Source organism: Ctenocephalides felis, unplaced genomic scaffold (genome assembly GCF_003426905.1).
Source record: "Ctenocephalides felis isolate EL2017-DRISC unplaced genomic scaffold, ASM342690v1 CF-g0.4_SCAFFOLD_02697, whole genome shotgun sequence".
Classification (NCBI taxonomy): Eukaryota; Metazoa; Arthropoda; class Insecta; order Siphonaptera; family Pulicidae; genus Ctenocephalides; species Ctenocephalides felis.
Window position 1 is genome coordinate 84,461 of NW_020538851.1, and position 14,140 is coordinate 98,600.

At 29.7% G+C, this 14,140-nt stretch overlaps 2 protein-coding genes across 3 annotated transcripts in view; both read left to right on the forward strand.

Annotated features, from left to right (window-relative positions):
• LOC113381215 (liprin-alpha-1) overlaps positions 1 to 6,774 on the forward strand; it is a 34,330-nt gene extending 27,556 nt beyond the window's left edge. The window contains exons 6-17 of one of the 2 annotated variants that reach the window (XM_026620176.1): positions 66 to 353; positions 416 to 553; positions 1,022 to 1,969; positions 2,133 to 2,222; positions 2,283 to 2,446; positions 3,967 to 4,189; positions 4,304 to 4,470; positions 4,543 to 4,745; positions 5,011 to 5,281; positions 5,373 to 5,529; positions 5,601 to 5,717; positions 5,955 to 6,774. In XM_026620176.1, the coding sequence (XP_026475961.1) occupies positions 66 to 353; positions 416 to 553; positions 1,022 to 1,969; positions 2,133 to 2,222; positions 2,283 to 2,446; positions 3,967 to 4,189; positions 4,304 to 4,470; positions 4,543 to 4,745; positions 5,011 to 5,281; positions 5,373 to 5,529; positions 5,601 to 5,717; positions 5,955 to 6,041 (2,853 nt within the window). In that variant the 3' untranslated portion in view covers positions 6,042 to 6,774. The remainder of the gene's footprint in view (positions 1 to 65; positions 354 to 415; positions 554 to 1,021; positions 1,970 to 2,132; positions 2,223 to 2,282; positions 2,447 to 3,966; positions 4,190 to 4,303; positions 4,471 to 4,542; positions 4,746 to 5,010; positions 5,282 to 5,372; positions 5,530 to 5,600; positions 5,718 to 5,954) is intronic. The other variant, XM_026620179.1, reaches the window with a different exon arrangement.
• A 2,510-nt stretch (positions 6,775 to 9,284) lies between these two features.
• LOC113381217 lies at positions 9,285 to 14,128 on the forward strand (the record flags this gene model as incomplete). Its single annotated transcript, XM_026620181.1, has 11 exons — positions 9,285 to 9,440; positions 9,520 to 9,703; positions 10,458 to 10,569; positions 10,970 to 11,428; positions 11,650 to 11,700; positions 11,808 to 11,906; positions 12,027 to 12,075; positions 12,558 to 12,591; positions 12,670 to 12,759; positions 12,831 to 12,988; positions 13,878 to 14,128. Coding segments are annotated over exons 2-11 (1,317 nt in total), but the record flags the coding sequence as incomplete, so codon positions are not given.
• Positions 14,129 to 14,140: the final 12 nt, after the last annotated feature.

Genomic DNA, 14,140 nt, shown 5'->3' on the forward strand with positions numbered 1-14,140 from the left:
CATTTCTTCCTAGATGAAGACATTTTCATTTATTTGTTTTCTATTGCACATGATTGTTTTTACAGACTAATGAAATTAGTTCGTGGCAAAGGAGGGTAGCGGAGTTAACAAATAGAATTGGTGAAATGGAAGAGAATTTATCAAAAGCTCAAAAAGAATTGTTAAAATCACAAGATACTTGCTCGAAACTTCAGCGTGATTTACGAGAGAATGTCGCCCAGAAGGAAGATCAGGAAGAAAGAATAGCAACATTAGAAAAACGTTATCTAAATGCACAGCGGGAGTCAACATCACTGCACGATCTCAATGAGAAATTGGAACAAGAATTACAACATAAAATTGCACAACTGAAGGTTTGCTGCTTTTTAATGTTAGCACATAGCTTTGCGTTATTATCTGACACATTTCATTTCAGTTGCAAGAAGAGAAAATAGCAGCTATACAAGAAAAATTAGAGCTATCTGAACAAAAATTAGCACAATTTTCGAAACTTCCAGAAATGGAGGAGCAACTTAAAGCTAGAATGGACGCGCTCACCCAGGTGAGGGGACAGGTACGATAACGTGATGAAGCGTCTACCTGTGTCTTTTTTCTCTTTTTAGTTTTAAAGTTAGAATAGTTTTTACAAAACCACTAATTTCACAAACAATATCATAAACAAACCAAAAAAATTATACAATTGTCATTCACTCAAAATGCTCATTTGGTACTAAATATATGCACAAAAAATTATACACAAAAATTTACACAAAAATTATATAGTTATTGTATAATTTTAAGTTTATTTTGATATATTAGAATCGCATCACTAGAATTAGTTTAGTTTTAACCTTTTTAATTCATTCAATTATCAATCCAGTATAAGTTTATTAAGTTGTTTATCTTGTATGTACAACTGTAAAAATTAAATAATCGCATCTGATGTATTTTATACAAATGGTCGATTTCTTTTTACTGTGCTACATACATTTCTATCAAACAGCATATTTTGTATTTGTACTGTATTGTTTACTAATCTTAGGCTCAGGAAAGACATGGCACTGCAGAAGATCGCATACAAAGACTAGAAGCCAATTTGGAAGAAAAAAACGCTGAATTGGTGAGGTTAAATCAGCGCCTAAAAATGAATGAAGAACATAACACTAAGTTGTCGACAACTGTCGATAAACTTTTGTCAGAATCAAACGACAGATTGCAAGTGCACTTAAAAGAAAGGATGCACGCCTTAGACGAAAAGAATATTCTTACCCAAGAATTAGAAAAAGCACGTAAGATTGCAGAAGAATATCAAGCGGAAAAGACGGAAATTATGAAAGAATTAGCCAAATCGCATTTAGAAATTGATAATATTAAAAGACAAATGTTGCAGCAAGAAATAGCATTTAACATCCAACAGACGGACGCATTGACTCGTAGCCTTTCGCCGAATGCAGTTGTCGACCCTAAATCATTTGCGAGGAGTGATAGTAGAACTAGTTTTGACACTCATTCGTTATCCCGACGAGTCAATAAGCCTAGGCCTGGTTTGGAAGACGACTCGAACAAGCTACCGTTCGGCGCTCGAACATTGGCGGAGCAGGAATGGGAAAAATTGCAACAGGCACATGTTTTAGCAAATGTTCAACAAGCGTTCGATGTCTCGAGCGACGCAGAAGCGGATGACAATGAAAGCTTATTCAGCGCTACCGATATCCTGTCGCCGTCTGGACACACGGACGCGCAGACACTAGCGATGATGCTTCAAGAGCAATTGGACGCCATCAATAATGAAATCCGATTGATTCAAGAGGAAAAGCAAAGCACAGAGGCACGAGCGGAGGAGTTGGAATCGCGTGTTGGTAGTCTGGAACATATGAATTTGCTGAGTCGCGGGCGCAGTGTGGAGCGTCAATCGCCACCCGTAAGCGGACGCTCTACACCTAAATCACACCATTCACCTAATCGGGATTACTTACACAAATACCACACGGTCAGTAAATGAATGATGATATACTTCATAATTTTGATATTATTTTCTGCCGCTAATTTTGACTTTCTCGAACTATAACATCCGTCTTTGTACAATTTTAAAAGCTATTTAAATTGAAGAGTATTCTTACGTTTTTGTTCTTATTAAATTTATAATATTATAGGCTCCTGCATCAATGTCTCCTGCTCACCTGCATCAATATGCAGCATCATTAAGCCCTGGACAATTATCCGAGTCCCTTCCTTCTAGTCAGGTACTACAATTAATTTTAAAATTTTATAGAGAATAGTCAAATCATTATTTTTAATTTTAGTTACAATTGGCTCCTCTGAGCGCGGATGTATCCAGGGAGGAACTGCACGCGATGGTTGCAGGTGCTGATAGCAGTTCTGGCGGAACTTCTCCACTTACAGCGCGGTCGCTTCGGTTAGAACGTGTAGCGCAGGCGTTGGCGTACAGTCAAGAAGAATTGAGAAGGTATATGGCCAAAATTATCAATTATCACACAGCAAATATTATTTTCTCGTACACGTAATACCGGTTATAATTTTAGGATTTCATGTTATTATACTGCTTTTGCTTTGACAATATCATTTCTCCAAATGAACTAAATATTTAAAGTGTAGGTCTGTATAAAATTTTTAATAGATACATCTTGTTTTCCTTATAAAGACATTCAATGGGTCTACAGACTGGACTCGGATTCCCAAATATCAGGTTAAAAGTTTGAGAACATATTAGAAGAAATAGTGCTCGCTTTCTGCATTAATAAATTATTTAATTTATGAAACATTGCTTGTGATGATATAAATCATAGATAATTAAAAACATTCTTAGAATGTGATTTTATTTTCAGCATCGTGGCTTACAATTAGTAATGAAAATTTACATTGTTTAATTAATTAATTATTTCAATCGAATGTTATGGGCGTGTAAATATTTTCTTACAATTAGTGTTACATTTATCTCATTATTATTATGTACATACAGATATACATTAGACCTTTAAAAACTATTAGCCGTGTATATGTACTTTACATTTAACATACTTATTCTCACATAAAATACATACACGAATTTTGTACTTTGCTAGTGTGTATTTCTTTTCTAGAGTTTCGGACTGACGCCGTAAAGTTTTTACAATAAGCAATGTTGGCTTCAACTGCTTATTTTATTAATTTAAATAAAAATGATTCATTTTAAAGAATAGTTAGTTATGCGCGGCTTCAGTCTATATGCTACTTAATGTTAAAATTTTTTATGATTTTATTGCGGTTCATCTAATTAAAATGAACTAATTTCAATGCTTCAAGATTTTTGTTATATTTTAAATTGTATCATCGCATGATGTACATAAAAATAACGGAATCTTCACAAATCTGTCGAAGTGTTTTAGGGTCCGTGTTGCATTTACCTCATTGTCTTGTTTTATTCCTTACTTACTCCTATGACATCGAGTGATTTGATCTTCATCGTCAATTTCGTGAAGCTATATGAATAATTAAAATCGTTTTTTTACCATTTGTACCTTTTGAAAAGACTTTTTACGTTTTCAATTATATCAATTGTGTAGTTTACGAAAGTAATTATTATTAACGATTTTAGTTTGTGAAATTATCTTACCAATGTGTACTAAAACTGGCGATGAGATCAGCAGGTTGTATTCAGACCGAGCGCACTTTTATTGGAATTTGAATCACTATTCAGATATAGATTTTGCATTTCAATAATCGAATGAAAAATAGCATCGTATGACGCATTGTTTAAAATATGATATTTACATTTATACTTCTTCGGTTCAACAATTGATAAGATTTGAAAAATAAGTTTTGAATTTGTTGCTGTCATCAGTGATTCAGTAAGTTCCATAATAGAACGTTCCGGTTGAAGGCGTGTTTTCATTCTTTATTTTCATCCCTTTAATTTTATTTGCTATCCAACGTGTTGCAATTATGAAATGTAGTAGCTCTGTAGTGCGTGTGTTGCAAATACTGTAGGCCGAACAACCAGATGGCTTACATGACAACGACACCATCACCCATGTCCTCTCGTCACAGCAGCCAAGACTCGTTGCATCGGCACAACAATATGGCCGTGCACACCCCCATGTCGGCCCATGGTCACGCTTATCCGCACCTGAGGGAGTCGGCGGTCAGCGCCGCACAGAAGAAGAAGGGCATCAAGAGTTCACTTGGCAGATTCTTCAGCAAGAAGGAAAAGGTTAGTTGAAAAGTTTTCATGTCTGATTATTACTACCTACAATGAATGGTATATATACTTATATTCTTATGCCTTATAAAAACTATTTTAAATTTTATTTATTATTTTGTATAGGTGAAAGGGAAAGATTCAGGGATGCCAGGAGATGGTTCATTAAGTATGAACTCCATGAGTGGTTTATCATTGGCTGGATCAACCATCGGAGAAGACAATGTGGATGCAATGAGTAATTCAGGGAAAGTTACGCAACAGAAGGCAGATTATGGAAGGCAGAAAAAGAAGTAGGAATATTATTGCACAAGTAACATTTTTTTTAAATTTATTGTCATTTATTTTCGATTTTTTTTATTCAGAGAGCATGACTATAGACATGAACTGTTAGCTGAAGCTATGAAAGCTGGCACGCCATTTGCCTTGTGGAACGGGCCGACGATAGTTGCCTGGTTGGAACTGTGGGTGGGAATGCCCGCTTGGTATGTTGCTGCATGCAGGGCTAATGTAAAATCTGGAGCGATTATGAGCGCCTTGAGTGACACGGAAATTCAGCGAGAAATAGGTAATTGATCGTTTCAATTTCTCTTTATTGGAAATAAACAAAACTTTATTTTTGGAAAATCTTGAAATATTTTGCGTAACTAATAGTTGGGCGGCTTTCTAGCTCGCACAGTCGTCCCATTCCTGCGGAAAACACTGTCGTAGCAAAATGGTTAAAAGAACGAATAAATGAAATTTAATAAATATAAAATTTCATATATATATATATATATATATATATATATATATTATTAATATTATTAATTAATAAATGAATTATTTTTTAGGCATAAGTAACCCTCTACATAGGCTGAAATTACGTTTAGCAATACAAGAAATGGTATCTTTGACTTCACCGTCAGCTCCTCAGACATCGCGCACAACATTAGCCTTTGGCGACATGAATCACGAATGGATAGGCAATTATTGGCTTCCTGGTCTTGGTTTACCTCAGTACAGAACTACGTTTATGGAATGTCTTGTGGACGCAAGAATGCTAGACCATTTAAATAAGAAAGATTTGCGCGGACAGTTAAAAATGGTCGATAGTTTTCATAGGTAGGATAAAAAGATAATATGATATATACATATTTATCTGCATAAAAACAAGCTATAATACAATTGACACAAAATCATTGTATTTTTTTAGAACTAGTCTTCAGTATGGTATTTCATGTTTGAAACGACTGAACTATGATCGCACAGCGCTAGAGGAAAGAAGAAAAATGACAGAGACTATGGTGTCTGATGTCTTAGTCTGGAGCAATGAACGTATAATAAGATGGATTAGTAGTATTGGGTTAAAAGTGAGCTTAATTTAGTTTTTAGTAATACAATTGATTTTTCCGAAAATAATTTTTATTATTTTGTGTTTCAGGAATTTGGAAATAATTTACTCGAATCTGGGGTTCATGGTGCTTTGATTGCTCTAGATGAAAGTTTTGATGCTAACAGTATGGCCTTGGCATTGCAGATACCAACACAAAATATACAGGTATGTTTTTATTCCATTATTAAGAAAATTATTAACCAAACTACAATAATTTTGGGAAAAATACATGCTAGCTTTCTTAACTTCTGTTAGGTTTAAAAGATATTATTTTATTGGAATTCTTTCTAAAGTTGCATATGCATCATTATTATTTGTTTAATATTTTAATTTAATGGATTTCCTTTAATATATCAAATATTCTTCATTATCTTTTCATATATTGTTGATTTTCAAATTTAGGCTCGTCAAACATTAGAGGTCGAATTCAAGAATTTGCTGTTAATGGCAACAGATAGAAGAACTGATGCTGACCTAGTGAAATCTTGATATCAGAGTGGAGCTACTAGTCCATGTCCTGTCACAAGAAGGGCACCCTCACAGGCTCAGTAAATATACTCATACTACTTACAGCACTAAACCAAAACTAACTAACTATTGGTATCCAATAGTCTTAAAATAAGATTAAACAAAATTTTCTTCAGAGATGGAGCAATCGCTGAATGATATGATCGAAATATGGAGATATTGTGTGATAGATTTGATAATAGTTTCTTTAAATATATAAAATAAAAGAAAAAAAATAATTTTCCACACATAAGAGTGCTGGTATTGTTTGCTGGCTTATCATTTTTGCTAATTTGATTTTCGGTAAATAATACAGGAATATCACATTAATACGAATGCAGGGACCAAAATCTACTTTGATGTAGAGTGTTACAAAATAGCGGAGCTTTGCGTTCTGAGGAACAAGTGGAATTTCAATTCAGCGGCCACCTAAGTTAAATTTTGAGCAGCTTTTAGTCATAGTGTTATGATTATATTGTATATAATCATAACAATTGATTTTTACAATACATACATATATTACATATTTTATGATTTTTATGTTATTGTTTTATTATGGAATATTTATATGGCTTAAATGTTAATACCTTTTTTATTCTTGGTGAAATTGCTCTCTCTAATGAGTGGTGTGGTTGCATATTATATGTAATTAAAGTATGGACATCTCGATTCATGTTTTATTTTAAATGAAGCACAAAATTTGAATTTGTTATCGGTTATATAGTTGAATACAGGTCAAATCAGTAAATGATGTATGTAAATGATAGCATTAATTGTTCTCTCATGTTTTGAGATGAATGGTTGTTTTGTGTATATATCTAGTTCATTAATTAGTTAAATATCTAATAATCTTATATAAAATTAGTTTTAGAACATTTTCTTTAGATTTATATTGTCTAGAAAAAGTTCTAAAACAAAATATCATCTCATAATACTACATAGATCAACAAAATCATCAAATTGCCATATTTAAATACCTGAACATTTTTAATAATATAAAAATATACAATAAAGTTACCTCAGTTCATTACTTAAGATTCACAGCTGTCTTTTTATTTTTCATAGAGACATTTAGATATTTCCTAAATTTGAATTTACTCAGATACTTTTGTGTGGATGTGTATTGCAAAGCAAATCCAAGCCAAGGCTTTTCAGGGATGTACATCTTCATATATAATAGACATATTTTCATACTATGTGAATAATATTCATGAAATAGTTAAATGATCCAAAGAATGAGTCTAATAATCATATTTATATTGATTAAACAATAAACTAATTGATAGTTTAACAAGTTTTTTGTTTAAATGATTTTTATATTTTAAAACTACATTACTTATGATATTTTATTGATCAAAACAATATAGCTTGGTTTGTCAAGTCTATGTTTTAAAGTAAAATATTTTATGATATTAATTTATAATATTTATTTATATTTTACATCTGCAGTGATGAAATTGATGGAGTTTTACTTGTAGATTTGAGATTCTCTTTATAGTTATTCGAATGAGCCGTTGTTTTCAAATAGTAAAAATACATGGTAAATAACAACCTAAACTAATAAATATATCACTATAATAAATCGTTAATAATTTATCATGCATTTCGTGGCTATGGATATCATTTTGCAAATGACATCTTGCATCCTACAGTTTAATTTGATTTTAATATTGTATATATGTAATGATATTCATAAAGAAGCAATTTAGAATATTGGTAAACTGTTGTGTAATGATATGCACAAACATTACATTTTTATTTTATAAATATATTATCAGTCATTTAAAATAGCGTGAATAATTCCAGTGATTAGCTTGTAAATTTGTATAAATTTAATTTATGAAATTAAGATATCACAGTTAATTTTTATAACTTCTCTTGAGATAGTATTAACAATATCTATATGTTATAATGTTACCAGTATTATTGGTTTTAAAAGACCATTATCAAAGCATTTGATGAAATAGAGTTTTTATACATAAGTAGTTCTTTATAAGTTGCAAAAGTGAAGTATTGTTGAATAAATGTAAAACCCCACATACCCATTGAAATAATAAAATAAATATTTAAAAAAATGTTTTTTATTCTTAATATTTAAATTTAAAACAATATAAGTCTTATATATTTTTTAATAATTTAGTTAAAAGCCTTCTTGATATTGATGAGTTTTAATTTTATTATGATGGATTCTATTGAACTGACAACTTTCTTGTTTATTTGTTGATGTTATTGTTGAATTTTACATCAATTTATAATTTGTTGCACTGGCTTCAATAGCCTGTAAATTAATAATTGCATGAATTATTTGGTGACAATGATAATTTTTCCATTTTTTATGTATTTTATTTTTTTTCTCCAAGGATGAACTAATAAAACATTCTTCTAAAGCATTATTCAATTTATGAAATAAATGAATTTACCATGTTCATTTTATCATTACTGAAAACAGAAATGACAAAATTTATAGTATAAATAACGTGCTTTTGTTCTAATAATGTCTGTATATTGTCTGTGAAATGATTAATTAGTTTGTTATCAACTGTTGAAGAAAAGAGAATAAAGAATTTTTTTTTAAATAATTAGTATATGGACGATTTGATATTAGCTTAATTAGTTTAAAATGTGTAATAAATTTCAATATTTCAAAATTAAAAAACTATATCTCTTTAATAGTTTATAAACAGTTAAATTTTTTATTATTATGTTGGAAATCATGTCCCGAGCATATGTTCACAGTATTAAGTACTTAACATTAGGCAAAGATTATGCTTAGGATCTTATTCGATTTGTTCGCTTTCGAAATATATTCTTAATTGCAGACATTTAATTGCAATTAAATAAAAACAATATATGTCACAAAATATTCTAAGCGTTTCTAAGTAAGCATGAAAGCGAAAGTATGGAGTAAAACTGAAACAAATAAAAAAAACAAAAGGGGTATGCAACTTATGCAGCACGAATATTTAATTAATTATATATATATATATATATATATATATATATAAATATAATTATAATGAACATAAATTATAATAATAAATAAATATAGAATATTTATAATGAAAACGAAAATGAAAGCGCATTCGAGTTGTTTATGGTTTGCCATATTGGTAGTTTAGCGTTCTAATGGTGGTTATAATCTTGTAATTAAATGCAAGTTCAGGTACGTTGATTTCTACTCATTTATGTAGTTTGTACATTTTGGAAAATGAGGTTGTTGTGCAAAGTATTTTTTTTAAATGAATGTCATTTAGTGATTCCTACTGGTTTTTTTTATGAGCTGTGTCAAGTATAATTTTCGCGTGTGTTATGGACAATAATTCTGATGTAGAAAAGTACTGCGATATAATTAAGTAACATGGAAAAGCAGTTTGTTGAAAAGTATACATAACTTGAAACGTCCGACTCATACGGAATTATTAAGCTGCCTCTCATAAATGTCTAACATTATCTTTTACAGGACCAGTATAAGTAATAGATGATGCACGACGGAATTTAATAAATCATATTCCGAAATATAAGGACATGTTAAGTGCGCAGTGTTTTGTGGAATATTAATGAAATGGAATATGTTCGTTTTCAAGACATATGTGGTTTATATTTAACTATTTATAGTATAAATCATTTATCATGAAGAAACCACGGTAAGTTGAAAGTGATATTATAATCGAAAGTATAATTTTTATCGGCCTTAATGCCAATATATCGGAATAATTAAATGATAGAAATATGATCAATATTGTAAAATTCATTCAACAAAATTTTAATGCAAAACTTATTCAATATATAATTCAATCAGTATAAGTTCAATTTAGAAACGCCCCAGGTGATTATTTTTTATACATACATATCCATTATTTTATTACAATACCTGATTTAGTAAAAGCTGACATTACTATAATTTATGTACATACATTTTATAAGTTTTTGTTAGTATTTTTACAAAAGAGCACTATATATTTCAATTAATATTAATATATTAGCTTAGTCAATTTTAATTTTACCATAAATTAATATGTGTATACATACACCTTATTTTTTTGACAACTGCTTGTGACATTTAAATACCATTCCATTTGTTTTCTTTTGAGAGCTGAGAGCAAATTGGGTTAATTTTAAGTTGTTTTGAAGTGCATTTTCATTAAATTTAATTAAGCTTGGATGTATGTACATTTATTGTCTTTAATGATCACTTTTCAGAGTTTTGTCATTGTATGAAAAATGGGAATGGAAAGCTTCTATTGAAAACTGATTGAATTAAAAGTATTGTTTAGTGCAGTATATAGAATAACTGGATTTGATCTTATTGTAGTAATATGTGGTAAGTTTTTGACATATCATTTTTTATGTTGCCTAAAAATAATCATTTCTGGGATAAATAGGTAATTTTTTTTTTAGTGCGGAAAGGGATCGCATTCGCGAGAGAGAAAGACAAGCCAGAGCTCATATGTCACTACAAGCCGAACGTGAATCTGAACCAGAACACCAATTATTTGATGCTCCAGTTAAAGTAAGATATGTTTAATTATTGATATATATTTGAGCTTATGGAGGGTCATAAGGGTCATACCAGTCATTTATTATAAATAATCAAAAATATTTTAATTAATATGAAACAGGTTAAAATTTCATGATTGTATTATCCACAAAATTTAAATTGCGATTGAGATGAGATTTAGATAAACATTTTGTTTTGAAGTACAAGAGTCAGATGCTACTTTAAATGTAATTTTTTTGTAATAATCTATCCACACAAACTCGATGTTTTAATAGTATATGTCAGGGATTTCTTAAACATAGTGAAAGTTTATGCTAACTTAAGTTTTTTTATTATCGGCTGAGTAGTATGTATGTTGCATTTAGTTAGTATAGTTATGAGGATGTTCTTGATAAGCATTACTTTAATACAGATAAGCCCATCATGTACTGATGATATGGGACAACAGATTCAGAGGAAATTAGGAAATTACGATAGATTGTGGACGGATGATAAAAAGCGTTATAAACATGATGGAATACCATCTTCAAATTTACTCAGTAATGGGATGCAGAACAGATCTCAACCACCCGAATTTAAAAAGCCAACTGGAAATATGTGCCCTGGATCAACATCTCAGCGGATGTCTTCTAATACTCTAAAACCTTCTTCATCATATAGGAGTAATATTTACAAACCTACTTGCCCAATTGATACCAGCAAACATGTACCAAGTGTTAAAACTAATAGTAGTTCTTCATACCATATGCAGCCCAATAAATATTCTGTTAGCAATCTTGATAACAGGAATGGGTTAAATAAAAATTTAACCTTAAATACTAATATGGGAAACTATCAGAATACGGTGAGAGAGATGCCCTCTTCTTATGCGGTATGTAATAGTTGTAAATACCTTTATAAATTCATACATATTTTTACCTCAATAATTTTAATAACTTTCACTCTTGAAATTTATGCCTGTAGATGAATGCTGTTTGATTATTCAAAAATGTTTTTACATGCATTTGCTAATATTAGATTTGTATTTTTTGAGATGCTTATTTAATATTTAATAAATAATTGAAACTAAAATCTTGTACATTCTATTTGCAGAATAACTGTGATGTAGGTCTGCGTGGTAATGAAGTTGATACTATTTTGAAGGTAATATTATTATTCAATATATGCCATATAATTTACTTATACTTTAGCTATTCAATATTAATGAAGCTATTAAAAAATTAAATATTGATATGATATTAATTTTTCAGGAAATGACCTCATTGCCCTTAACCCCACTAACTTCTATTGCTGCTACTCCGGGAAAAGAAATAGATCACAAATTTGAATTTAACAGTGGATTTGTAAAAGTAATTATTTTATTTATTATTATATTTCAATAAGTATAATGATGAATTTTAAAAAATTTTATTCATTATAAGTTAATTGATATGTAACAAAGGCAAAATTATTTTAAATCCTCATTTTAGGTGCTCGAACCATGTCCTCGGAAGCCAAGTCCAATTCCTAGTCCTACATGTAAGTTAATTTAGATGTGTTCATATTAATTAATAAATGTTACTTTCCCACTTAAAAACATGTTTTTGTACTTGATTGAATTTTTATACTTTACACCTTGATCTATATCTTATTTGTTGATTATAATGTGATAATTTATATTATATTTATTTGTGAGTATTGAATTTTGTGTACTTTATGATTCATACTTTCTGGAAATTTATTACTTACTATTTTATTTACAAAAATTGCTATTGTAATGCAATTTTGCATTACATATATTCGGCTTATTTGATATTTATATTAACTCTATATGTTGGAAGCTTGAAATATTAGGTTTTCTTCATATCATTATTTTTTCAAAAGTTATATTTTGTTAATTAAATAGGATATATGTTAAGTTTATAAATATCAAATATTTATTTGATTTTAATTAAACCTTTTGAATATCAAATAATTCAAATATTAAGTTAATGGTTTTATGAATTATGAAAATATTTCAGATAGACAAAGGCATTCTTCTGGGAGGCAGTCCATGTAAGTTGCATTAATAAAAAATCTGTATCAATTACATATATTTTCAAGTTCAACTTAGTGTATTATATTATTTTTCAGGGATTTAGAGCGTGATTTAAGTTTATCTGATGACAGTGATGAAGATGTCACTCATCCCACAAATTATCAACCAAAACCAATAAGCAATCCGTAAGTTTTTGACATACATGTTTAAAATTATTATTATTTTTAAATTAACGTTGGATAACTTTTGTTTATAGGCCTGTGGCTATATGTGCATTGGAAGTTAAACCTATCGTAAGGAGTCCATCTCCAGCTTGTAATAATAACTCCAGCAGCAATGACACAGGTGAATCTGGTTCAGAGAGTTCCAGTTCCAGCGATGACACTACTGAAGAAACTGCACCTACTAAAAATGGTATGAATTTAAATTATATATATGTATATAATATATGTTAATATATATATATGTGTGTGTGTGTGTGTGTGTGTGTGTGTGTGTGTGTGTGTGATTGTGCATGTGTGCATTATTGCCTCGAAGTCATACACATTAGCTAACAAGTTGGTGCAAAATATATATTTTACAAATACTTTGCTATGCTCCTTTCAACAAAAAACAAAGAAAAAACAAGTTAGTGTATATATGATAGTGCAAAATTATGTGCCCTGCGCAAGTTACGGATGTAAGACCATATTTATATCCACTGATGATAACATAAAATCCGATGTCAAAACGTTTGGAAAAATTAAAGATTAACTCCTAAATCTTTCTTTTATTTGATGTATTGCCCATGAAGAACTTATTCATATATATGTGTATATTTCAAATTAATTTAATAACTATGAAAAAAGTTAATTATAAATAGTGAAGTATAGTTAAAATTAGATTGAAACAAAATAATTATTATTTAATTTCTCAACCTATGAATTGAAATTGTAAAATAACTAACTGTTGCAAGAATGAAGTATATTTATTATTTTTATTTATTATAAATTTATTATTTATTATAATTTATACTATTTTTTGCATGAAAGCTTGTGTATTTAGAAATTCAATTTCAGTAAATGAAATCTTTACAATTGACTATATCAATTATTATGGTATATTGTTTATAAATATATATTGTTTAAATATATTAATTGTTGAACACGGTATTAACAGAAAAAATGTGAGCTTTTCAAACACTCTCATGATATAAATTGCATCAGTTACAATGATCTGATCTAGTGTTTTTTATATTAATTTATTTTGAACCTAAATTATCCGATTTTCTGGCATAACTTGCATATATTCGGCTTATTTCCAGATCCAGAAATATGTACGACGCATACACCTGCCTTAGTATCTCCGTTACCTGAAATTGAAACTGAATCGAAAACTCGCTGGAATTTAGCTCCTTCTTTAATAAAACCGAGAATACTCGCGAATCTCCCAGGCATACCAAACACTATAGAGCATGTAGACAGATGCCCTCCATCATCAGTATTATTTCAAAAAAGTTCAAAAAATCAACCAGATGAATTAGACTGTTTCAGTTGCACAAAAGATATTGAAGAGGTCTTAGCTGAA